At 42.8% G+C, this 21,650-nt stretch overlaps 1 protein-coding gene across 2 annotated transcripts in view; it reads left to right on the top strand.

Annotated features, from left to right (window-relative positions):
* The window catches only part of AHCTF1 (AT-hook containing transcription factor 1), a 63,636-nt gene that overhangs the window by 18,481 nt on the left and 23,505 nt on the right, over window positions 1–21,650 (top strand). For both annotated transcript variants that reach the window (XM_083176257.1, XM_083176256.1), the window contains exons 11-27: window positions 4,080–4,141; window positions 6,075–6,203; window positions 6,298–6,388; window positions 8,193–8,282; window positions 8,392–8,532; window positions 8,979–9,083; window positions 9,269–9,362; window positions 10,872–10,989; window positions 11,071–11,127; window positions 13,032–13,187; window positions 13,637–13,824; window positions 14,742–14,886; window positions 14,967–15,098; window positions 17,204–17,351; window positions 18,742–18,889; window positions 19,423–19,521; window positions 19,747–19,954. In XM_083176257.1, the coding sequence (XP_083032383.1) occupies window positions 4,080–4,141; window positions 6,075–6,203; window positions 6,298–6,388; window positions 8,193–8,282; window positions 8,392–8,532; window positions 8,979–9,083; window positions 9,269–9,362; window positions 10,872–10,989; window positions 11,071–11,127; window positions 13,032–13,187; window positions 13,637–13,824; window positions 14,742–14,886; window positions 14,967–15,098; window positions 17,204–17,351; window positions 18,742–18,889; window positions 19,423–19,521; window positions 19,747–19,954 (2,111 nt within the window). The remainder of the gene's footprint in view (window positions 1–4,079; window positions 4,142–6,074; window positions 6,204–6,297; window positions 6,389–8,192; window positions 8,283–8,391; window positions 8,533–8,978; window positions 9,084–9,268; window positions 9,363–10,871; window positions 10,990–11,070; window positions 11,128–13,031; window positions 13,188–13,636; window positions 13,825–14,741; window positions 14,887–14,966; window positions 15,099–17,203; window positions 17,352–18,741; window positions 18,890–19,422; window positions 19,522–19,746; window positions 19,955–21,650) is intronic.

Here is a 21,650-nt window from a genome sequence, read left to right as displayed (position 1 = left end):
GCTCTGAAGAATATTTATTCAGCCGCTGGTCTTTTACAACGTCCAGCACAAGTGGGCTGTTGGGTCAATAGGGCCATGGAGGTATGGGCATCCCAGGTGGCCTCCTCTTTAGACCCAGGGGCAAGTGATATGTTGCTCTTAGTGGAACACATACGTGAGGCTGCAGGTTACTTGGTAGAAGCCTCTTCAGATGTTTGTATGCTTGCGGCTCGTATCTCTGCCCTCTCAGTTTCTGCTCGCCGTACTCTTTGGTTGAGACAGTGGAATGCAGACGCCGACTCCAAGAAGGCGGTGGAAGCATTACCCTTTGCTGGTGAGGCGCTCTTTGGTCCAGAGCTGGACAAAATGATCTCACAGGCTACAGGGGGTAAGTCTCAGTTCCTGCCTACTGCAGCCCCTCCCCCACGTAGGTCATTTCCTACTACTGGAGGGCAGTCATTTCGGCCCACCCCCAGATTCAGGGGTAGGTCTAGGGGAGCGGCTACTAGCTCCAGAGGCTTCCGAGGAAGAGGCAGAGGTTCAGCCAGCCCTCCAATCCTGGATGCAAAGGTTACCTCCAAGCCCTCGGCATGACTCTCCCAGCTCCTGTCCAGAACACAGGGTGGGGGGCCGGCTGCTGTTTTACCATCAGGTTTGGGCCGGTTCATGCCAGGACGCATGGGTAAAGGACCTGGTAGCAGTAGGCTACAAGATAGATTTCTTGTTGCCTCCTCCTCAACTGTTTTTTCCCACAGGTTTGCCAGCTTCACAGGAGAAAGGCAGGGCCTTGCAGGCCGCCATTCAGAAGCTCAGGGATTTAGGGGTGGTTATCCCGGAACCGGAAAAGGCAAAGGGATTTTATTCCAGCCTTTTTCTGGTTCCCAAACCGGACGGCTCAGTAAGACCCATCTTGAACTTAAAGCAGCTCAATCCCTTCCTGCGGTTCACTCGCTTCAAGATGGAGTCACTGCAGTCTGTCATTGCAGGCCTGGAACCAGGGGAGTTTCTTGTATCCATCGATATCAAAGATGCATACCTGCATATCCCCATCTGGCCCCCTCACCAGGCATACCTGCGGTTTGCTGTCCAGAACTGTCACCTGCAGTTCCGAGCCCTCCCATTCGGCCTCTCCTCTGCGCCCCGGGTGTTTACCAAAGTGATGGCTGTCATGATGGAGATACTCAGGGCTCAGGGAGTTACAATTGTCCCTTACTTACTAGGGAGGTCCTTCTGCACAACATCCACCTGACACGTCAGACTCTGGAGTCCCATGGCTGGATGCTCAACATCCAGAAGTCACAGCTGACCCCATCGCAGAGGATTCTGTTCCTAGGGCTGACTCTGGACACGGTCCAGAGAAGGGTATTCCTTCCCATGGACAAGATCTTGTCCCTGCAGGAAGCGGTTCGACTGGTGCTGCAGCATCGAACGGTCACAGTTCTCCTTTGCACAAGGCTGCTGGGAAGGATGGTGGCCACGTTCGAGGCGGTGCAGTATGGGCGGTTTCGATCTCGCCCCTTCCATCTGTGTCTGCTCCGCCAGTGGACAGGTCCAGTGGACAGGTTCACACCTGTTTCTACAGCAGCGAATCTCTCTCTCCCATCAGGCTCGAGCATCACTGGCGTGGTGGCTCAACTCCAGCAACCTGCAGGAGGGGCGGAGGTTCGCCATACACAATTGGACACTCCTCACCACGGACGCCAGCCTCAGGGGTTGGGGAGCGGTCACGCTGGGCCTCCACTTCCAGGGACTGTGGACCCCGGAGGAAGCACAGATGCCCATCAATGTGCTGGAACTGCGAGCAGTGTATTATGCCCTGCTCCAGGCGGAAGTGGTCCTCCGGAACAAGGACATCAGGGTGCAGTCGGACAATGCCACGGCTGTGGCTTACATAAACAAGCAGGGAGGCACCCGCAGCCGTGCAGCAATGAGAGAGGTGAAGAGGATTCTTTGCTGGGTGCAGGAGCACGCAGGGGCCGTGTCTGCCATTTTCATACCAGGCGTGGAAAACTGGGAGGCAGACTACCTCAGCCGCCGAGACATCCACCACGGAGAGTGGTGTCTGAACCCTCAGGTCTTCCAGACCTTGACTCGTCGGTGGGGTTGTCCGCAGATAGACATGATGGCCTCCAGACACAACCACCAGTTGCCCCGATACTGCGCTCGGACAAGAGATCCACAGGCAGTGGCAGTGGACGCTCTCACGGCACCCTGGACGGATAAGTTCCTTTACATCTTCCCTCCAGTGCCTCTCATCCCTCGGGTTCTCGGTGACAGTGCTGTTCATCGCTCCAGACTGGCCTCGCCGGTCGTGGTACACGGTTCTAACAGGCCTGTTAGTAGACGAACCATGGCCCCTGCCTCTCTGCGACGACCTGCTAACACAGGGTCCGTTCACCTGTCCCAACTTACAGCATCTACATTTGACGGCATGGCTGTTGAGAGGTCCATCCTGAGGAAAGCAGGGATCCCGCAGGCGGTGATTCCAACCATGATATGAGCTAGAAAGCAGGTTACCTCGGTGCATTACCACCGCATCTGGAGGGCCTATGTGGCCTGGTGCGAATCCAGGAGGGTCTCTCCTGTGAACTTCAAATTGGCCAGATTGCTGCTGTTCTTGCAGAAGGGCTTGTCCTCAGGACTCCGGCTGGGGTCCTTGAAGGTTCAAGTATCCGCACTCTCCATTTTTTTCCAGAGGAGGCTGGCTCTTCTTCCTCAGGTACAGACTTTCTTCCAGGGGGTGTTGCGGCTGCTCCATGGGACCTGGATGTGGTACTGGCGTTTCTCCAGTCCTCTGTATTTGAGCCTATGGAGGAGGTGGAACTAAAATACGTCACTTGGAAGACTGTCCTACTGTTGGCCTTGGCTTCGGCTAGAAGGGTGTCTGAGCTGAGTGCTCTCTCTTGTAAGCCACCCTTCTTGCGTTTCCACGAGGATAGAGCGGAGCTGCGCACCTCTAGTGTGTTTCTCCCAAAGGTGGTCTCGGCATTCCACATTAACCAACCTATTGTGGTGCCGGCCTTTCGGGAGGACTCACAGGAGTCTAGAGCGCTGGACGTGGTCCGGGCCTTGCGCATTTACGTGGCCAGAACAGAGTCTGTACGTAAGTCTGATGCTTTATTTGTCCTCTATGACTCCTTGCGTCCTGGTTGGCCCGCTTTCAAGCAGGCCCTGGCCAGGTGGATCAGATGGACAATTCGTCAAGCTTATGTGGCTTCCTCTAGGGTGCCACCTTCTTCGATTTCCGCCCATTCTACAAGGTCGGTGGGTACCTCCTGGGCGGCTGCCCGTGGAGTTTCTATACAGGATCTATGTAGAGCGGCTACGTGGTCTGGTCAGAGGACCTTTGTCCGCTTTTACAAGTTTGACACTTTTGCGGCAGCTGCTTCGCGGTTTGGCCGTTCTGTGTTAAGGGGCTCTCAGCGTCATCCCACCCGTGTTGGGAGCTCTGGGACGTCCCCACTGTAACTCTCCAGTGTCACCTAGTGGAGGAAAGAGAAAAGGGGATTTTGTACTTACCGTTAAATCCTTTTCTCAGACTCCATAGGTGACACTGGACGCCCACCCGACGCTGTCTCTCCTTTTACTGTTTTGTTTCAGGTTGTTTCAATTACCTGACGTTATGAGACTGTTATACTTAGTCTGAATTCTAAGTTTTTGCCAAGTTTTTTTTTATGGATGGGTTCATTCTGTTATGAATGCTATTCTTAAAACTATATGTTCACTCTATGTGAGTGTGTGTGTGTGTGACTTCGTATGTTATGTTTGACCTCCTCTCGGAAGTGTGTTTTTCCTTTCTTCCAGCTCCCTCCGGGCACATACCTAGACTGCCTAGGAGAGGAAGTAGAAGGGGAGGAGTTAGTCACTGTTAATTTATTCTAAAGTGCCCAAGCTCCCTGTGGTCGCCTTCTATTCCCCACTGTAACTCTCCAGTGTCACCTATGGAGTCTGAGAAAAGGATTTAACGGTAAGTACAAAATCCCCCTTTTTTTTTTTTTGTCTTAATGCTTTTATTTTCTGTTTGAATATTGTCATGTATTTTTGTAAAGAATTAGTGGTCCTTTTTTCATAATGGTTTTTCTTTCCATCTTAATTTCAAGATGCTGTTTGTTTGCTAAGTTCTGGAGTGATTCATATCTCCTGTACTGGCTTTCAAAAAGAGGTAAGTTCTGTGTAATACATATTTATCATGCTTAGCAGTCCAAGTCTAGTAAGGTCCATACACACTGGGCAATTATGCTCAGCGCACATGGATAACTGATGGGGAAAATCTCTGGGCTGAAAAACCCTCAGTGTATAGACACTTTTTGGTACTTGTATAATAGCATGGCGCCCGTTATGTAGTTAGCGTAGTGTTCGTGCGGCCAGCGTAGTTAGCGTAGTCACTCAGAAGTAGCGTAGTGTTCCCGCGGCTGCTTAGCATAGTCCACATCCCTGTCAGATACAGCGTAGTGTTCCCGCGGTCAGCGTTACGCAGTTACTGTAGTCAGAGGTGAAAGGTGAAGTGACTGCTGCTGTATTATTCTGACGCTCGATAAGCTATTTGTTAATTTGGAATGGCTGCAGAACCTCTCTACGATGTTTAACGTGCCGCAGACAGAGGAGTTGTCGGTGACATTTTTTCTACGATGTTTAACCTGCCGCAGACAGAGGAGTTGTCGGTGGCATTTTTTCAACCGCACCATTTGCTGCCACTGACCTGTCTTAACCCCTTGGGTGGTATGCCCGAAAATTTTCCGAGCTCAGCTGCGCTGCTACAGTGGGCTTTCTCGGAAAATTTCTGGGCATACCACTTTGTATTTGGTGCGCGCCAGTGGTGCCTCCAGAGGAGCACCACTGGCGCACTACCTTTGGGCCCCCTCACCTGTTATACCCACTCAACCGGTCTGGCGAACGTACGCCGGAGCTCACCTGCCGCCAGCCTCATAAGTGAATTAGGTGGCAGGCTTAGGGGGACTTGGGAGAATTCAGGCGCCTGAGTCCTCCTGAGCCGCCACAAAACATCTCCAAGAATGCCACTGTGATGACTGACAGGTGGCAGGGGATCTCCGGCATACTAACGCCGGAGGGGGGGGGATGGGGACAGCGGCTTCCTAGGATCTGTGTCTGTGGTGGGTTTTGCTGGGGCAGGACAAACCTGCCCTGGTAGATTTGTCCTGCCCCAACAAAACCCACCACTCAAGGGGTTAATGGCCACCCAATTAAAATATGCCGAAAGAAGGTCAGTCTCTGTGCGGCACATTGGTTTCAGGGCTGTCCTATCCCATTTCTTACTCTCGTTCATTTTATATTTTCATGGACAGAGGAGCTCACAGAATATCTTTTTGTGAGCGACAACTAAAGTTGTTGAACAAAACCACCGTGCTGTATAGTAACCTTATGCGAAAGGCCTGCACCATGGATTTAATTTCGCAGCCCCAATGCTGGATTGTTGAGGTGGACAAGAGTCTTTGTCCAGAGAAAAAGTTATGTTGGACACGTGCTGCCTCAACAGTGGTTGTTTGGAGGCATATCCCGAAACACCGGCAAGTGTTTTGTGACACCAGCACTCTGATTTTTATTTTCTGGGATGGACGGCTTCCCATAGCAGGACAATATGGAAAGCCATCCACTTACTCGCTCATCCGCTGGTAATACCAGCGGTTTAGTGGCAGCTGCCAGCGGTGATGCAGGAGCACGTTGCAGCACTGACCGTTGCCCTGTACACACTGGGTGGCTTTCAAGCAATGATGGTAGTCAAATCGATATTATTGATGAGAAAGCTGGTGTTTAAATATCATTAGTGCACAGAGTGAGTTTGGAACTGTGAATTTTTATGCCTGTAGTTTAATTTATTTAATATTAATTTAAACTGCTTATTAATGTTGGTACCTTTTTTTTCATGAGCTGGATCTTGCACTTGGCACTATCTTCAGATTTTGGGTTGTAGGCTCCTCCTCCCTTCCCGCCAAAGGAATAATTCTCCCCATGCCTATTAAAAATGTATTGTATGAATAAATCCAATCACAAAGAGACATGATGAGCTTTAATATGAGTAACCATGTAACCTGCTTCAATAATGTTTGTAAAACCTGTTTTTGTTTTTTCTTATAAAGACCCTGTACTTTTTAAAGAATTCTGGATCTTCCATAAATGAAACTGTTCACGATGGCTATAACAGATGCTTAGTAGCAGGCCTGCTCTCCCCAAGACTTGCTGATATTCAGCCATCCAGTTTGAGTCAAGTAAGAGTTACCCTCCCCAGCACTCTCCAAACTTAAAATTAAATCGCTTCATGACCTTTTTTGCTTAAATTGAAAAACCTATTTTAATGTCTAGGAAGAACAATTAAAAGCTGTGTTGTCAGCTGCTGTGGAAACCAGTTCCATTAGTCTTTTAACCCGTTGTATAAAGCAGTGGACTGCTGAAGGTACGTGCTCTATTTTGTTTTTTTTCTTCCCTCCCTATTGTAAATAGTGTGTGTACACACAGTGGCTTCTTTTGTTAGGCACACCTTTCTAGTAATTTCTGTCTGAGAACCCCCTTCGCCCGCAGCTCAACTTGAATTTTGTAGCATGGATACATTAAGGTTCTTGAAACACTGTTTGGAGAATCTGGTCTTTGGCAAAATGATGCATCAAACAGTATTTGCAGGTTTTGTGCCTGCATAATCATGCTGCAAAACCACCACATCCCACAAAGGTGTTATTGGATTGAGAGCTGATGCGTGATCACTGGAAGGGTGTGGTATGGGGCTCCGACAGTTGGGATCCCGACTGCCGGTGCTCCGACGGGGGCGAGAGCAAAGAAGCCCCTTGCTGGCTCGCCACACTGCAGGCCTGGTGTAGCCTTTAGAAGAGGTGTATAGATTGGGGGCATAAAGCAATGCAAGTAGTTAGCAACAATGCTAGTTTATTCTGTGGCATTTAAAAGATGCTAAATAAGTATTAAGGGGATCATTGTGTGCTAATGTATCCGGATGGCTGATAGGCAATGTCTAGGTTGACAGTCAATAGGCAGACACAAGTTGATCTCTATGGTCAATAGGTCTACATGCCTATGCCTGAAACATGTGCCTTTTTTTCCCACCTGAACTTTTTCATATTTTACCAACCATGTGGACTCTGATTAGAACCCTTTTTTTTTTTTTAAACTGTTGAAATTTAGTGAGCTGGTTCCCAATGTAGACTTCTGGTGTGTACACAGTGTATTGTTTTAAAAGATGTGTATGCTATATCATTAACTGTGTGCTCCCGTGATTAGTTAGCAATGTTGTCTGTAAATGCAGCTCAATCTAAGGATATGGTCAGTGACCATGTACTGTACTACTGAAATGTGGCTACTAACTATATAGTTTGTAAAATCGTTTAGTGTGTATACACTATGGGTTTTGGCAGGTTGTTCCAGGGAAATAATTTACGACATTGCATTGTGTGCAGTGTCATCTAATGTGTACACAGCTTTAGCTTTATGGTTTGCTGAAGGCAATGGAAACTGGAATGGTCTGTTAAGGTGCCCACACACTAGAAAGATCTGCGATCGTAAGATGTGCGCTTAAATTAGCCTTGAAATATCTTTTCCGTCCTGGACAAAAGATTTCAGGCAAGCGCACATCTTTACCAAAGATTTTTTTTAAGATCCCGTGTGCGTTCCTATGGATCTTTTGTTAAATCTTCTGATCTTTTGTGCAGCACGTAAGATCAGAAGATTCAGCTAAAGATCCACGGGAGCGCGCATCGGACAAAAATCTGCGTTTTTTTTTTTTTTCCCGACCGATTATTGGTATATATCGGCTGATTTATCAGAAATCAGAAATCGTCCAATCGGCCCAAAAATCGTTCTAGTGTGTGGGCACCTTAACTGCTTTAAGGTTCAGAGTTGGTCTTATGCAGATTGTCCTATGCTCTTGTTAAAATGGCAGTTCTTTGGATCTTTTGTGTTGCACATGAATCCCTGTAAGAACATGAATGAAAATCACAGGAGATTTAGCTGTTTCTGAACTCCTAAAACCATCTTCTCTGGAGCAATCTTTATTTGGTCACTTTGATCACCTTTATTTGCATTGTTTGGTCTGCAGAACAACCAAACCTTTTTGACCATGTAAGGAAGCTTTTGCTGCCGCATATCAATGCAAATGCCTCCTTAACTAGATACGCAGGTGTAACTAATAAAGTAACCAATGTGTGCATATTTCATGCCTATATAAAGTTTTTTTTATTTATTTTTTATTAAAGAGCAACCAAGATCTGCTTCAAACCTTCGCTTTGTTCTTGAATGGACATGGAATAAAGTGGTTCGTACAAAACAAGATTTTGACAAACTGTGTAAGTATTAATTAGTTTGATGTATTTAGGATTGTTTGTATTTTATACAGCTGCACCGTTTAAAAAAAAAAAAAAAAAAATTATTTACCAACTCTTCTATATTCTGCAGGTGTTCCTCTGTTTGATGGATCTTGTAACTTTATTGACCCTCAAACACTGCAGTCTCTACAGCACCGTGAGCTGTGTCTCACTAACCTGAACACTGTTTTCAACTGTTTTTTAACAGAGGCTCAAGAACTTACTGAACAAGGTACAAAAGCTAGTCTCTGTATCTGATCTTTTCCTTATGCCAATCTAAGACACCGCATCATTGGGATAACTTGCATCAGGAGAGGACAGTTTCAAATAAATACATTTTTATACTACTTAGGCAATTTCACTGAATTTCCATTGCCTAAACGATGCATGAACTGTATAAATTGGCTTTAACTACTTAAAAGCTTGCTATCTTTTTCCCAGTAATGTTGACTCAAATCCTGTAACTTAAAGCTGAACCTGTTTAATATAAATGAAATTAAATATACACTAGTCCCTCAAATGTCAATATTGTACTTTCACTGCCTTTTGTATTAAATGATTTGATTTTCAGCAGTTTCCTCTTGACCATAAAGTTATTTGTCTGTTTTTTTAATTTTTTTGTTTTCTGAAAGTCTAGAATTTAGATTTTTTTTTTTCATTCTTATTATTTGTCTGCAGGTTTAACAGATCTAACCAACAAAACATCTGTGACCAAGCTTTTGGCTCAGTACACTTCCGTTGTCCTCTGGTTTTGTCGTTGTGGTCTTCTACCAGAACATTTGGGTAAGGCCTTCTAAAAAAAACTACTGGCTACTTTTGTATGTATTCTCTAATGCTAGACCAGTTGTGCTAATATGGACCATACATCTGCTTGTTAATAAGTTTTTGCTTAAAAGCAAAATTTTTACTAATCTAAAAATGTCCAAATAAATACAATTGAACGTTTTCCCTGCACACTGTTTTGTTAGATGAAGCTCTTCAATTGACCAGACCATACTACAATTACCAACTAATGCAGCACTACTACACAGAAAGGCGGAAAAAGATGGAACATTTATCTAGGTAGATATAAATGTTGCTATTTGTTTTTCTAGAGCTGCTATGTTTGCTTTAGTAATCTCCTATTTTATTGCTGAATATTAGTTGCTTTCCAATAACTTGGAGATGTTAATCACAGCTGGGAATCAAAGGTTTGGCTATTATAAAGCACAGTACACATGTATGCACTTGCTTATAAAGAAATGATAGCTATTTATGTTTGTTATATATGCCAAATCCACCAATACCCCTTTCACACTGAGCTTAAAGCTCTGGATACTGCTTGGGGAACTCGGATATTGTTAGTGTGAATGGGTCTTCCTGGGTAAAAATTACCAGGCTTACTACCTGTGTTATTCCTGAATGTGACCTGGGTTGTGCTGGAACACAGTGTTTGGCTGAGCAGTGAAGCCAGGGGGGTGAGGTCGTCAGAAAGCTGCACATTGAGACAGCATGGCACATTGGCCAGACAAGAAGATGCGTGATCTGGCAATTTGAGGGGAGGATGGAATAAATGGGCATATCACTAGGACTGTAGAACATACCAGTCTATTCTAACATGGCTAAAAACCTGACCTCTAGACTCTCCTCCTGCAGAAAAATTAGCCTCAAGTTAGCCCCCTCCTCCAGAAATTGTGACCTTCTGAAACTTTTTGTAAGATAGCAACGTGTTAAGCAGTTGCATCCGGCTCCGCCGCTATTACCGACTGGTGAAATAGCGGCAGATGCCTATTCAATGTGGTCATTACCGACTGCATTGAAAAGGCATCACGGCAGAATGAGACGATTGTCTCAACAATTCACGTCCGTTTACGCAGATATGCCCTACGCCCTTTTTCACCAATCGGCAGGCAGGACATTGAATCCTGCCGATTTGCTGTCGGGCAAACTGTGAACGGGCCACGATCACGGCTGTCGGGAAGGAACAATGGATTGCATAACCCCCTTTGTCTTTAAAGTTCCTATTTTAGATTTGCTTCCTTTATTTAAAAAAGTGTCTAGATAACTGATTTAGCACCACCTCATCCAGTTATAATACAGCAGGTATTTTAACAGCTTTGGAATATAGGCAGCAGTGTAAAAGTGCTCTATTTCTCCCATTCTGATTCTTGTGCTCTGTGGCATGTAATCCTATAAAACTTAATCTCCAATTATGCAGTGGAGTAATGATGACACGTGAATAATAATGTACAGGAATGGGGAACATTTTCTTCATCTCTGGCTTCTATAAATCCTGGGTCACGCTTTGAAGAAAAACTAGTCTAGAATCAATTTCACAATTGCCATATACCCAGTTATTTAATTGTTCATAATCATAATAGCATGAGAGACTGTGGGGGCATGAAATCTTCGAGCAGATTCTCTGCATGCCTGTAGTGGATAGCCTCTGATTTTTTTTTTTTTTATCCCCTTATTAGAGTTTAGCTGCTCTTTGAAGATCATAATTGCATTATATATTTATTGCATTCGTTGTTCCTTTCTATAATATGAATCATTCTTGAAAGAACTAATTGTTTTGTGTGATTAATGCAGTGGAAAATGGAGCAGTTCATTAATGATTGATAGTATGGTTTGCCAATTTGGAGAAAGAATTGAGCATTTATGGAGTAGAGATGGAGGCACTGGCAAATATCCACCACCTAACTTACATGTAAGTGGTTTCCCTTTTTTATTTTTTGTTTTCTTTCCTCTTTATTTACTTGGGATAAAACTTCTATTTTTTATGTTGCAGGCACTTCTTGATTTGTACCTACTGGAAAATGTAGAGGAACCAAGCAAACATGCAATTGTATCCTTTTCAGTTTAACAATGGCAATAGCCTTTATTTCGGTGTTCAGTCCTCCGGAGGACACCAAAAAAAGGGACAAACTAAAAAAATGTGGATGTTCGCGCTTTGCACGTTTATGTGGACAGGGTGAATGAACTCCGTAAAAATGATTGGCCATTGGTCTTGTATGATATTCACAAAAGGGGCTGGCCAGCTTCAAAGCAGACCATTGCTCGGTGGTTACAGTCGGTAATTGCCTTTGCTTGTACCAGAGTTGGCAGACCAGTGCCTTCCAGAATCAATGCTCATACCACCAGGTCGGTTGCTGCTTCTTGGCGGTGCATCACAGGGCTACAACAGAACAAGTATGCAAGGCTGCCATTGGTCATCTGTTCACACTTTGAACAAATTTTATAGGTTCCATGAGTTTGCGTCGGAGGACGCATAATTCGGGCGAGCAGTGTGAGAATTGCAGACCTGAGCGTACTCTCACAAAGGACCAACTCTTGAACGTCCCATGGTTGAGCTGTGTCTCAAGGATAGATGAAAGCGAAAAGGGGATTTTTGTAAGAACTTACCATTCGAATCCTTTTCTCTGATTCCATCATGGTGACACAGCGATCCCTCCCTTACGCTCAATAAGTAATAGTTTCATGTGTTGTCATGTTATAATGGTTATGTAAATTGATTGTGCATATTAATATGTTCAGGCGTTGTACTGAGTTAAGGTATCCTAGTATGCTCTGGAAGTTGAACTGAGGAGTCTGGTATGCAGAAGGGAGGATGCTTTAGCATAGGTGCCTGGCTCCTTCGGACCCTCCTACACCCCCCCCCCCCCAGGAACTTCTACCTGGGGTCTATAAGGTAGATCCCTACTCTAGCTATAGACTGTAATAGACACAGGGGAAAGGGAGGATGTTTGTTTTAATCCACATTTTGTTCAGGTAATTTGTTACCTGAGCGTGTTTCTTTTTTTTTATTTTTTTTGTAAATGATGGATTGGCAGAATCTAGATAAGACATGGAAACTTTCCGCCATTGACCTCATGTACCCTACAAGTTCTTTGTGTTTTTAAAATGTTGGATTATCCTGTGGCTGAAGTAGTGTCTAAAGCTGGGGTAGCCAACCCTAGTCCTCGAGAGCTACCAACAGTGCATGTTTTGCAGGTCTCCTCACAGAATCACAAGTGAGCTAATTAGCTCCATCTGTGTGTCTTTTTTAAAATGTGTCAGTGATTAATTAGTGCAGCTGTGCAGCAGCTAGGTTGTCTGGAAAATGTGAACTGTTGGTAGCTCTCGAGGGCTAGGGTTGGCTACCACTGGTCTAAAGCAACCATTTTATTAGAGGATGAAGCTTATTTCAGAAATACTGTGGATAATAAAATGGAGACTTCATTTAAAATGTGCCTGTAGCTGTCTTATTCAAATATGATGTGGATTTGGCCTCTATGGCTCTAAGAATTTGTAGAGCAACTTTGCATACCTATCTTGGATTTCAAAGCCGTATTTATTATGACGTTTGGAAATTATGCAATAGGCTGTAGAATGTCTGTGCAAAGCCTTTTTGGATGTGAAAATATTTGCTGCAAGATCTATGGCGGCTGCCGTTGTATTAACGGCTTTTTGGCATTGTTCCTGGTGAGCTGATGGTACTCTAAAAACATACTGACAACACAAACCTATGAAGGATCATTGCTCTTTGGAAGTAAATTGGAATCGGATACTGTACATAGAATTATAGAAGGAAAGTCTACTAAAGATAGTCTACTCAAGATGTGAACAAAATATCAGGTACCAAATATTAAAAAGCAGTTGAGAGGCACAAAGTTATAGACGCAGGAAATGGTACAATAGAAAATACTACAAACATTGCATTGTTCAGCTTTTGTGATGTGTTCAAATTAACCTTAACTACTTGCTTCACAGACCATTTATTTTTTGCTGGACATTATGTATTCCTTTCCAGACAAGCTTGAATCTTCATTAGAATCGTTCCCTACAGTTTTTTCTGTCCCCTGTGGACTGATCAAGCTTATGCAGGGGTTTTGGCTTCTGGATCACAATGATAACAATGATAACCAGGTACGTTTGCTTTGCTAGGTAACAATGGGGACATGCCTGTTCATCTTTCTGTATAGGATCATTTTGCCATGCATACTGTAAATCATGTTAATCTATACTTCTACATGTAATCAGGCTTATTGGTTTGTAGCGATTAGCTCAGTTCAGCACCTACCTCAGGGTTGCATTTCTCCTTCAGGGGTAGATTTATTAATTTTCCCTTAATGATCCTTATGGGCGCAGGTTCACTTCACCACTTTATCGTGGGGAAGAGAACCTGATTTTCGCCCAAATCTATTATTGTTTGGCCGCACATAATGGGAGTGCGTTCAGTTGCAGAGTATCAAGGCAATACAAATTATTTTATATAAATAAAAAAAAGTGAATATTATCAGATACAACTTGATGTTTTCATTATAAACAAACCATAAAGCGTTTATTTTTTGTGTGTATATATTTTATTTTCTTAGAATTCAGTCGACTGTATTCTTCATCCATCGGCAAGTCCAGTGATGATCTGGCAGCATAGCCAAATTATTGAAATTTTGATGTGCCAAGGGGATCACAGACAGGCCTTACGCTATATCCAAGTGATGACGCCTCCTGTTGTTACCAATACAGAAGTCAAACGCCACATGACCGTGTTCCTGGCCAACAAGTAAGAAACCTTACCTCCTAACATAACATCCTTGTCTGTCAGCTTCATTTGTACTACAGTATAATTATTTTGATCGTACTGTGGCATCAGTCACTTAAATTTTGTTTATAAGGCATTACCTGAAAACAGGAAAAATGATGCTAAAAGCCCATTTTATTTTTTGCCATGTGATAAATGACCACTTTCAAAAGGATACCCATGGGTTAATGGGTTCTATCACTGAACTTTGTATCTCCTTTACTACTATTGATGCACTTGGCTATGTTTTTTTTTCAGCTGCTAGAACTAAATATTATTTTATTAAATGGCCTGTGTGTGCCCCTTTTTATAGGGCACGGGACAGCAACAATTGTCCAAAATAGCAACCCACTTTGGGAAGTGCACCTGTAACAGCCAGCAAGCTCACGTTTCCAGTGTTTTCCCCACTAGCTGGTGGGGTTATACTTGATAAGGGGGATGGAGATGGCAAGGGAGTAGAGCCTATAAGCCTGTTTCTTAAGGACCTGTATTTGTCCCTAGTGAGTTTTATTTTTCCGGTTTGCAAGGCTTTGTTCTGCTTGTTTCTACCGCATGTATTGGAATGTGTGGGGACTATGATGGACAAGATGAAGACTGTAAGGGCACTACTATAGTAGGGTTTTTCGCTCGTGCCTAGTATAATGATAAACTAGCATGTAGATAGTTGGACTCTAGGGTGTTGTGTGCAGACTGGGCTTGGGGGACGCACAGGCATCGGTAGGTGCCACGTCTGCCATGGGCTCAGGCTTTAGGGCGGACTCTGAACTGCTGCAAATTCAGAGATCACTTTGCCCATCTTAAGGAAAGGATACTTTTATTTGTAGTGGGTTTTCTTTTTGTGTTTTTTTTATTTTTTTAATCCATTTGTTTTATATTTAAACTTAGTATTATTTTTTTAGATACATTTTTGAAGCTTGGAATCTGCAAAGACTTCACTGTAGCAGACTGAATGTAGAAGAACTATTAATGCACATGTATGGAACCTGTCAAGAACTGGGGCTTATGGAAGACTTGCTTAAATTCACTTTCACAGAGTCTGAACAAGTAAGCGTTGACACAAGTTTATATGTAGCCATAATACCAACAATGTTGCTATAGTCTTAATGCCTTTATTTTATTTGCAGCACTATTTGCATATGTTTTTACATGCAAGTGGAGGCTTGAAAAATCAGGAGCTGCTTTTATTACATCATTTGCAAAGAGCAAATTATGTCTTAGCCCTGCAACTGAACCAGTCATTGAAAAATTATAATCTGGTAAGTAAATAAAATATCTAATTGCATCCACTCTCTTGTCTTACATGTATGTATTGCTCCATCTTTTGGATGTCTGGGTTTTGCAAATATTTTGGTACTTGTTTACTAGCACAGCGTGCACTACATATAATCGCATCGCATGCCATACACCCGATGCGATTTAAAATTGTATAAGCCCCCTATACGATGTTTAATTGTATAAGCACCCTAATGGGGGCTTACAATGTTAAATGCACCCCATAAGCGTAGCGAGCCCGCGAGGGGCGGCTGTACGCGTCCTACGACCTTTTTATACACCCACTATCCACGTCGGCGAGGGGACGCGTATTACTTTACATGAATTCCGCGTCCCCTCGCTGTGCTCGCCACACTATATAAAATCAACTCCACGCCGACGTGGATAATGGAGGTATGAAAAGGTCGTAGGACGCGTACTGCCGCCCCTCGCGGGCTCACTGCGCTCGCCACGCTTCGGGTTCACGTTCATAGTGGGGGTGCATTTAACATTGTAAGCACCCATTAGGGTGCTTATACAATTTTAAATCACATACCATTGTATATGCGATACAATGGCATACAGTGCCATACAATTCGATGGTATACAATTTAAAATTGTATAACATCGGCTGCCATCGCATCGCATGCCTTATGGTCTGCGATGCCATGGGTGCCGTGCTAGTACACAAGTACCAATATTTTCTGTGGCTTATGCTGTGATACTGTTTTCTTCTTTCAAATTTGCTAAGGACTATGGCCTAAACATTTTCCGCACCCAAATGAGCTCTTAGCATGCAGCTATTTATTAAATCCTATACTAGGAACCTCCACTTATACAATGTCCCCCTTACTAATATTCTAAGGGGTGTATTCAATCCCGGTTCACGACTGTTGGTACGTCCCGACAGCCGTGACCCGTTTTCGTTTTGCTCTACCACAAATTGGCAGGTGGATTTCAGTGTCCTGCCTGCCGATACGCAAAAAGGGTGCGTGTCTGCATAAACGGCCGTGGATTGTCAAGATCCGGCCATGTTTGCAGCAATTCATGGCCGTTCTCGGCAAACCAGTTCTGTCGATCTGCCTCTTCAGTGCTGTCAGGGAAGATGGCATTGATTAGGTGCCCGCTGCGATTTCCCCTGTCGGAAATAGCTGCTGGGATTGAATAAACCCCCCTAAATATGGTTATTTGAAAAGAGTTTGGGAGTGACCCCGTGAAGTTGCCCATGACAAGCAATCTGCTTTGAAGTGAAATTTATCAAGAACATTCTATAAGTGTATACGTACTGTAGCCGCTGTCTCCATTCTTTAATGCTTCATGAATAGGCCCCTTATTTTGTTTATGAACATTTATATTGGGCCTCTTAATATTTTGCATCACTTTATAAATGGGTACGAACTGATCGTTATTTGAATTTACATTCTGTAAGTATGAGGCAGTGTAGTAGAATTTGATAGCAGAGAGTTTGAAGTTGTGGAGAAGAGATTGAGGTGAGGCGGGACAGTCTGCAGAAAAAAAACAGATGAAGGTGATTGTTGTGTAGTTTGTGCATTGAGTGATGCTTTGTTCGGAGCTATCCAATTATCCCCGATGCTAAGCTGGTGTGTGATGCCCTTATCTGGGATTTTTTTTCACTTGTGCATCACTATCGCCCCTTGAACACAGAGCAATGTAGGGGCATTTTCCAAGTGATCTAGGGAGATCGCTTAGAAAATTCTCTAAAATTGCCCAGTGTGTATGCCCCTTAAGGCATAATTAACTACAGAAATGAGAGGAGATAATCCAACCAAGTTAGTTTTCAGGCCAGTAGTGCAGTGCCTGGCTATCTTCATATTCTCACCATCAACTCCTTTTTCTACCTGTCATGGGGGTATTTTTTTATTTTTTTACTTTAGAAACTTCTCACTAATATATTTATTTCTCCTTATCAATTTTTACCAGATGTGAAGAAAAAGTAACAGCTTTCCCTACAGGATTCAGATTTTTTTTTTCTGCAGTTTTTAAAAATTACATTCTTTTATATAATGTTTAAGCACACCCTAATGTATAATGATGTATGTCTTAGCATTTTTGCCTAAATCTTTTTTCTCTTTCCCTTTCCTGTGTGCAGAATGACTCTGACCGTCGTCTACGAGACAGAGCTATGACTAGAAATTCTATGCTAGATCAGTATAGTAAAATAATGCCAAGGGTGCAGCGAACCCTAGTGAATGAGAGGACCAAGCCTTACCCATCGTCAGCAACTGTTTGGAATAAAGGTAGAAATTGTGTGTGTTTCTACAGTAGAGAATAGTATATCCTTTTAAAGACCAACTGCCAGAGTGGTTTACAAATGTCTTAATTTGAGAAAGCTGAAGCAGGATAAGCTGGAAGTGGTTAGTATTGTATACAATTCATCCCATTATACAATCAAAATCATTGCTCCGGGACGGCCAATGACACCCCTGCTCAAATAGCCACAGGTAGTTGTACTGTGTGTTTTATTATTTATATATAATCACTACAATAAATGTCAGAATGCATAGGGAGCGGTGGTAGCAGTAGAAAGAAAGAAGTAATAATGCCACTGTATAGGTCATTGGTACGACCTCATCTAGAGTTGTACTGTGTTCAGTTCTGGAGGCCATATCTCCAGAATGATATAAATACATTAGACTATACAAAGAAGGGCAATTAAAATGGTGCATGGCCTACATCACAAAATGTATCAGGAAAGACTAAAAGATCTTAATATGTATACTTTAGAGCAGAGAAGGGAAAGGGGCGACATGATAGAAATTTTCAAATATATCAAGTGTTTTAACAAGGTACAGGTGGGAGACATTCTTCACAGGAAGAGGAGCTGCAGAACACGGGGACATGCACTGACACTAGAGAGGAAGAGTCAGGGGAAATTTGAGGAAGAATTACTTCACAGAAAGAGTAGCAGATAAGTGGAATAGCCTCCCATCAGAGGTGGTAGAGGCAAATACAGTAGTACAGTTTAAACATGATTGGGATAGGCATATTGATATCCTTACAAAAAAATTAGGATCAAATATAGTTTGAGGTAACGTGTTGAAAAAAGGGGCAGACTAGATGGGCCAAGTGGTTCTTATCTGCCGTTAAATTCTATATTTCTGTTAAAGCTCTTTTTTTTTTTTTTTTTTTTTTAAATACATACACAGTACACCGTTACAGGTGCTGCCTACCTGTCGCTATCTGAGCAGAGGTGTGCTTCACCTGGCCAGCTCTCGAAGCCCCATGGAAATTGCTTGGGGGGAGCAAAAAAAAAAAAATCGGGAGGTGTGACAATAGATCGGCAGGACAGATGGAGGCTTCTAGGCACTAAGAAAGCCCCTCTATATGTGCTTTACTCTGCAATTTTGCTGCCCTCCCACCATTTTTGAATCGTTGGCACTTTATTCATACTCGGACAGATAACGACATGCCCGCGACCAGTCCCTAGAGCACCAAAAGTCCTGAGCATGGAAAAGGAGCACTGCTGATGGTGCTCTGCTCAGTCTGCATGTCTGTATAACCGCAAATACAGATCAACCCATGGAGCGTGCCTGATTCAATTGTCTCCTGGTGTTCCGCTTCTGGATGAAGGTGTTGCATAACTAAACTTTTTCTTTTCTTATGACAAGTTTTCTTTCTTTATTTTAGTGCCAAAACCGAAGCCTTTATCTACCATTGTCAAACAGGCTCCTAGGGGAAGTGTAATAAGTAGAGCGAGTTTTATCAGCAATGTGTTGTTGAAAGTAAAGGAAGTGTCTGTTGCAAGTGTAGAAAGAGCCCTCACTCCTCATAAAAGGTAAGAATAAGTGAAATCCAAATGCAGGTCAATGTTTAACAGTATTGGCTATTACAATGATATATATATATATATATATATATATATATAAAGAGGGTTTAAAGAGATAAATACAATTCCCAACCCAGCATAGAGAAATGTAAAAAAAGTTTTAATTTTTCAAAATATCAATAACTCAATCAAGCTGTGTAATACCAGAAAACAAAGATGAATAGTCAGCTGGACATCTAATAAAGGCTAAGTAAAAGAAATAGGGGGGAAAAGAACTGGCATTACAATTATTTTTTATTTTTTTCCATAACCAAAATTGGGGAGAACATACAATATCCCTCCATTACATATACACAGAATAATCTGTTAAATCAAATTACGGTATTTGTTTTTATTTTGCAAAGCTTCAGATTTAACCAACTGATATTCCCCATATTTCACTTTGGGATAAATGTATTTGTTAATGTAATAACTTCTCCTCAAACTTCTTCTTGCACCATGAGGAAGTACACGCACTAACAAATTTTTCATGTATGTTGTAGCTTCAGCAATGAAGAACAACATTGTTCTCCACTGCTGCATTCAGATGTTCCGGACGCTTTTGTTGGTGTGCCAATGTCAAATTCCAAGAGACTGTCCAGGTTAGTGATAGTATGATTCATAGCAACAGCTTCTAAAAATGAATTGAACTGCAACAACACCCTAAGATAGTCACATTTTCTGTCTGATCATAAAACATGTTTTTAATGTTTCCTCACAAACTGTATTCTGACCGGATTTTTAAGATTAAAACAGTACATTAAACTTTTCAACTGTAGAATGTTCATATTGTTTTATTAACTAAGAAGTTTGTCTGTGATTGGCAGATTTCTGGATTCTGTTGTCCATCCAGTCTTGGCAGAGCCTTCACCTCTAACCGCAGGTTTTCAAAGTGTCCATCAAAAACCACCTCATAGGTCTTCTATGCCTCTGACCTCTAGCCCTTTTCGGTCAAGTCTACTCAAAACTGCGCAGTTAAAAAACCTTGCCAGAGCTTCTGAATTTAACCTGTTGGAAACTCCTCCTGTAGTCAGGGTAAGTAAATATATGTATTAGTAGAAATGATTTTATGTTTGTCATTGGGTAAAATTTAAGGTGTTTTGTAGTCTCAAAGGGGTGATCTGACAGAGCCTGCAATGACTATTCTGTATTTGATTAAGGTTGTTGAGCTCCTACAGCTTTCTCTAATGTCCCATAGGCTTTCTCCTTTCTGCCCTATGTCGACATTCAGGACAAAAAAGTGAAAACTCATGTCGACATTTTCACTCTAAATTCCCATTGTCAACCTAATGTTTTGTCGATCTTTGCCATGACCACCTATTTCAGGTGTCGGCCCAAGCCCTTGTGACCTTCAGTGGTCGACTCATGACCCATACCCTTCAGTACTAGGCTATGTCTGACTCAGATTTAAGATGAGGCCTAAAATGTTTTGTGTTTTGGCAAGGAGCCCATTAAGTTGTATGGTTTGGTGTTTGCTACACAGTCCACTCACCCAGTAGTCCTCAAACTCTGCTCTAAATGTCCTTTAACAGTTCATGTCTTTTGCATGGGAGACATTCTAATTGCAGGGGTCAAAAGTGGCTATAAGGGATGATATGAGGAAAAGAGCAGAGTTAAGAGGCAGCACAAGTATAATCGGCTCCATTTTGTTGATCATGGCACAATTTTGGTGATCTAACCCTAACAGTTTGATATCGTTTTATTTTTCCTCCAGGTCTGTGGATTTTTAAAATTTGAGGTGGTGATCGTTTACCTCATGGGTCTTCAACCTGTGGCCCTCCAGATGTTGTGAAACTACATGTTCCAGCATGCATTGCAACATTTTTTCCTATAAGAACATGCCAAAACTGTCAGGGCATGCTGGGAAATGTAGTTCCACAACATCTGGAGGGCCACAGGTTGAAGACCTGTGGTTTACCTGCTGGTTGACATGGCAAACGTGAACTGTTGGTGGTCCTTAAGGGCAATGTTTAGGATCCACTGATCTAAACAGTAAACGCCCATCTGGACATTTTTGGGAGCAAATGACAATTGACCGTTTGCCTCTTGAATAGTGGGGGGGGGGGGGGTGGGAGAGGGAGAGAGGGAATCATTCAGACAAATTAATGAAATCCATTTATGCAGATGACTGCTTTTGGGAGCAAATGGTTGCTTGTAAACATTGGGATTGTTTACACTAGATATGTTTAAGAGGAGAAATGCTTAACATTTAAAATATATCAGGGGTCCGTATAAGGAACTGTCAGGTGCCCTTTTTTCAGTAAGGAATGTATCTGGGACACGTAGGCATGAGTTTAGATTAGAGGAAAGAAGATTTTGTTCCTTTTTTTACGGTCAGGGTAGTAAAATTGTGGAACACTCTTCCTGGAGAGGCGGTGTCAGCAGACAATGAATACGTTTAAAATCACAACAATCATCTGTCTATTATATGTAGTGTATTCTGATTTAAAGGATGAAGCTAATAGATCATACACGCTAACCAAGGTTGAACTCGATGGAGGAAAGTCTTTAATCAGCCTGAACTACTATGTCATTTGTATCAAATTTCCAGATTTTTATTCCAACCAGCCAGTTTGGAAAGATAATCTTATAGTGTGTATGGGCCTTAACACTACTCTGGTTTAAAAGACAAATATGTATTAATCCTGGTGAAGAGATAAAGTAGATAGTGATAATGCACCAGCCAATTAACTCCTGTCATATTTCAAACCAAGCTGGTTGGGAGGTGCGT

The sequence above is a fragment of the Crinia signifera genome, chromosome 3, assembly GCF_055691185.1.
Source record: "Crinia signifera chromosome 3, ASM5569118v1, whole genome shotgun sequence".
NCBI classification, from domain to species: Eukaryota; Metazoa; Chordata; class Amphibia; order Anura; family Myobatrachidae; genus Crinia; species Crinia signifera.
Note: the sequence above shows the minus strand (reverse complement) of the source record. Positions and strands in the feature narration are given on the sequence as shown.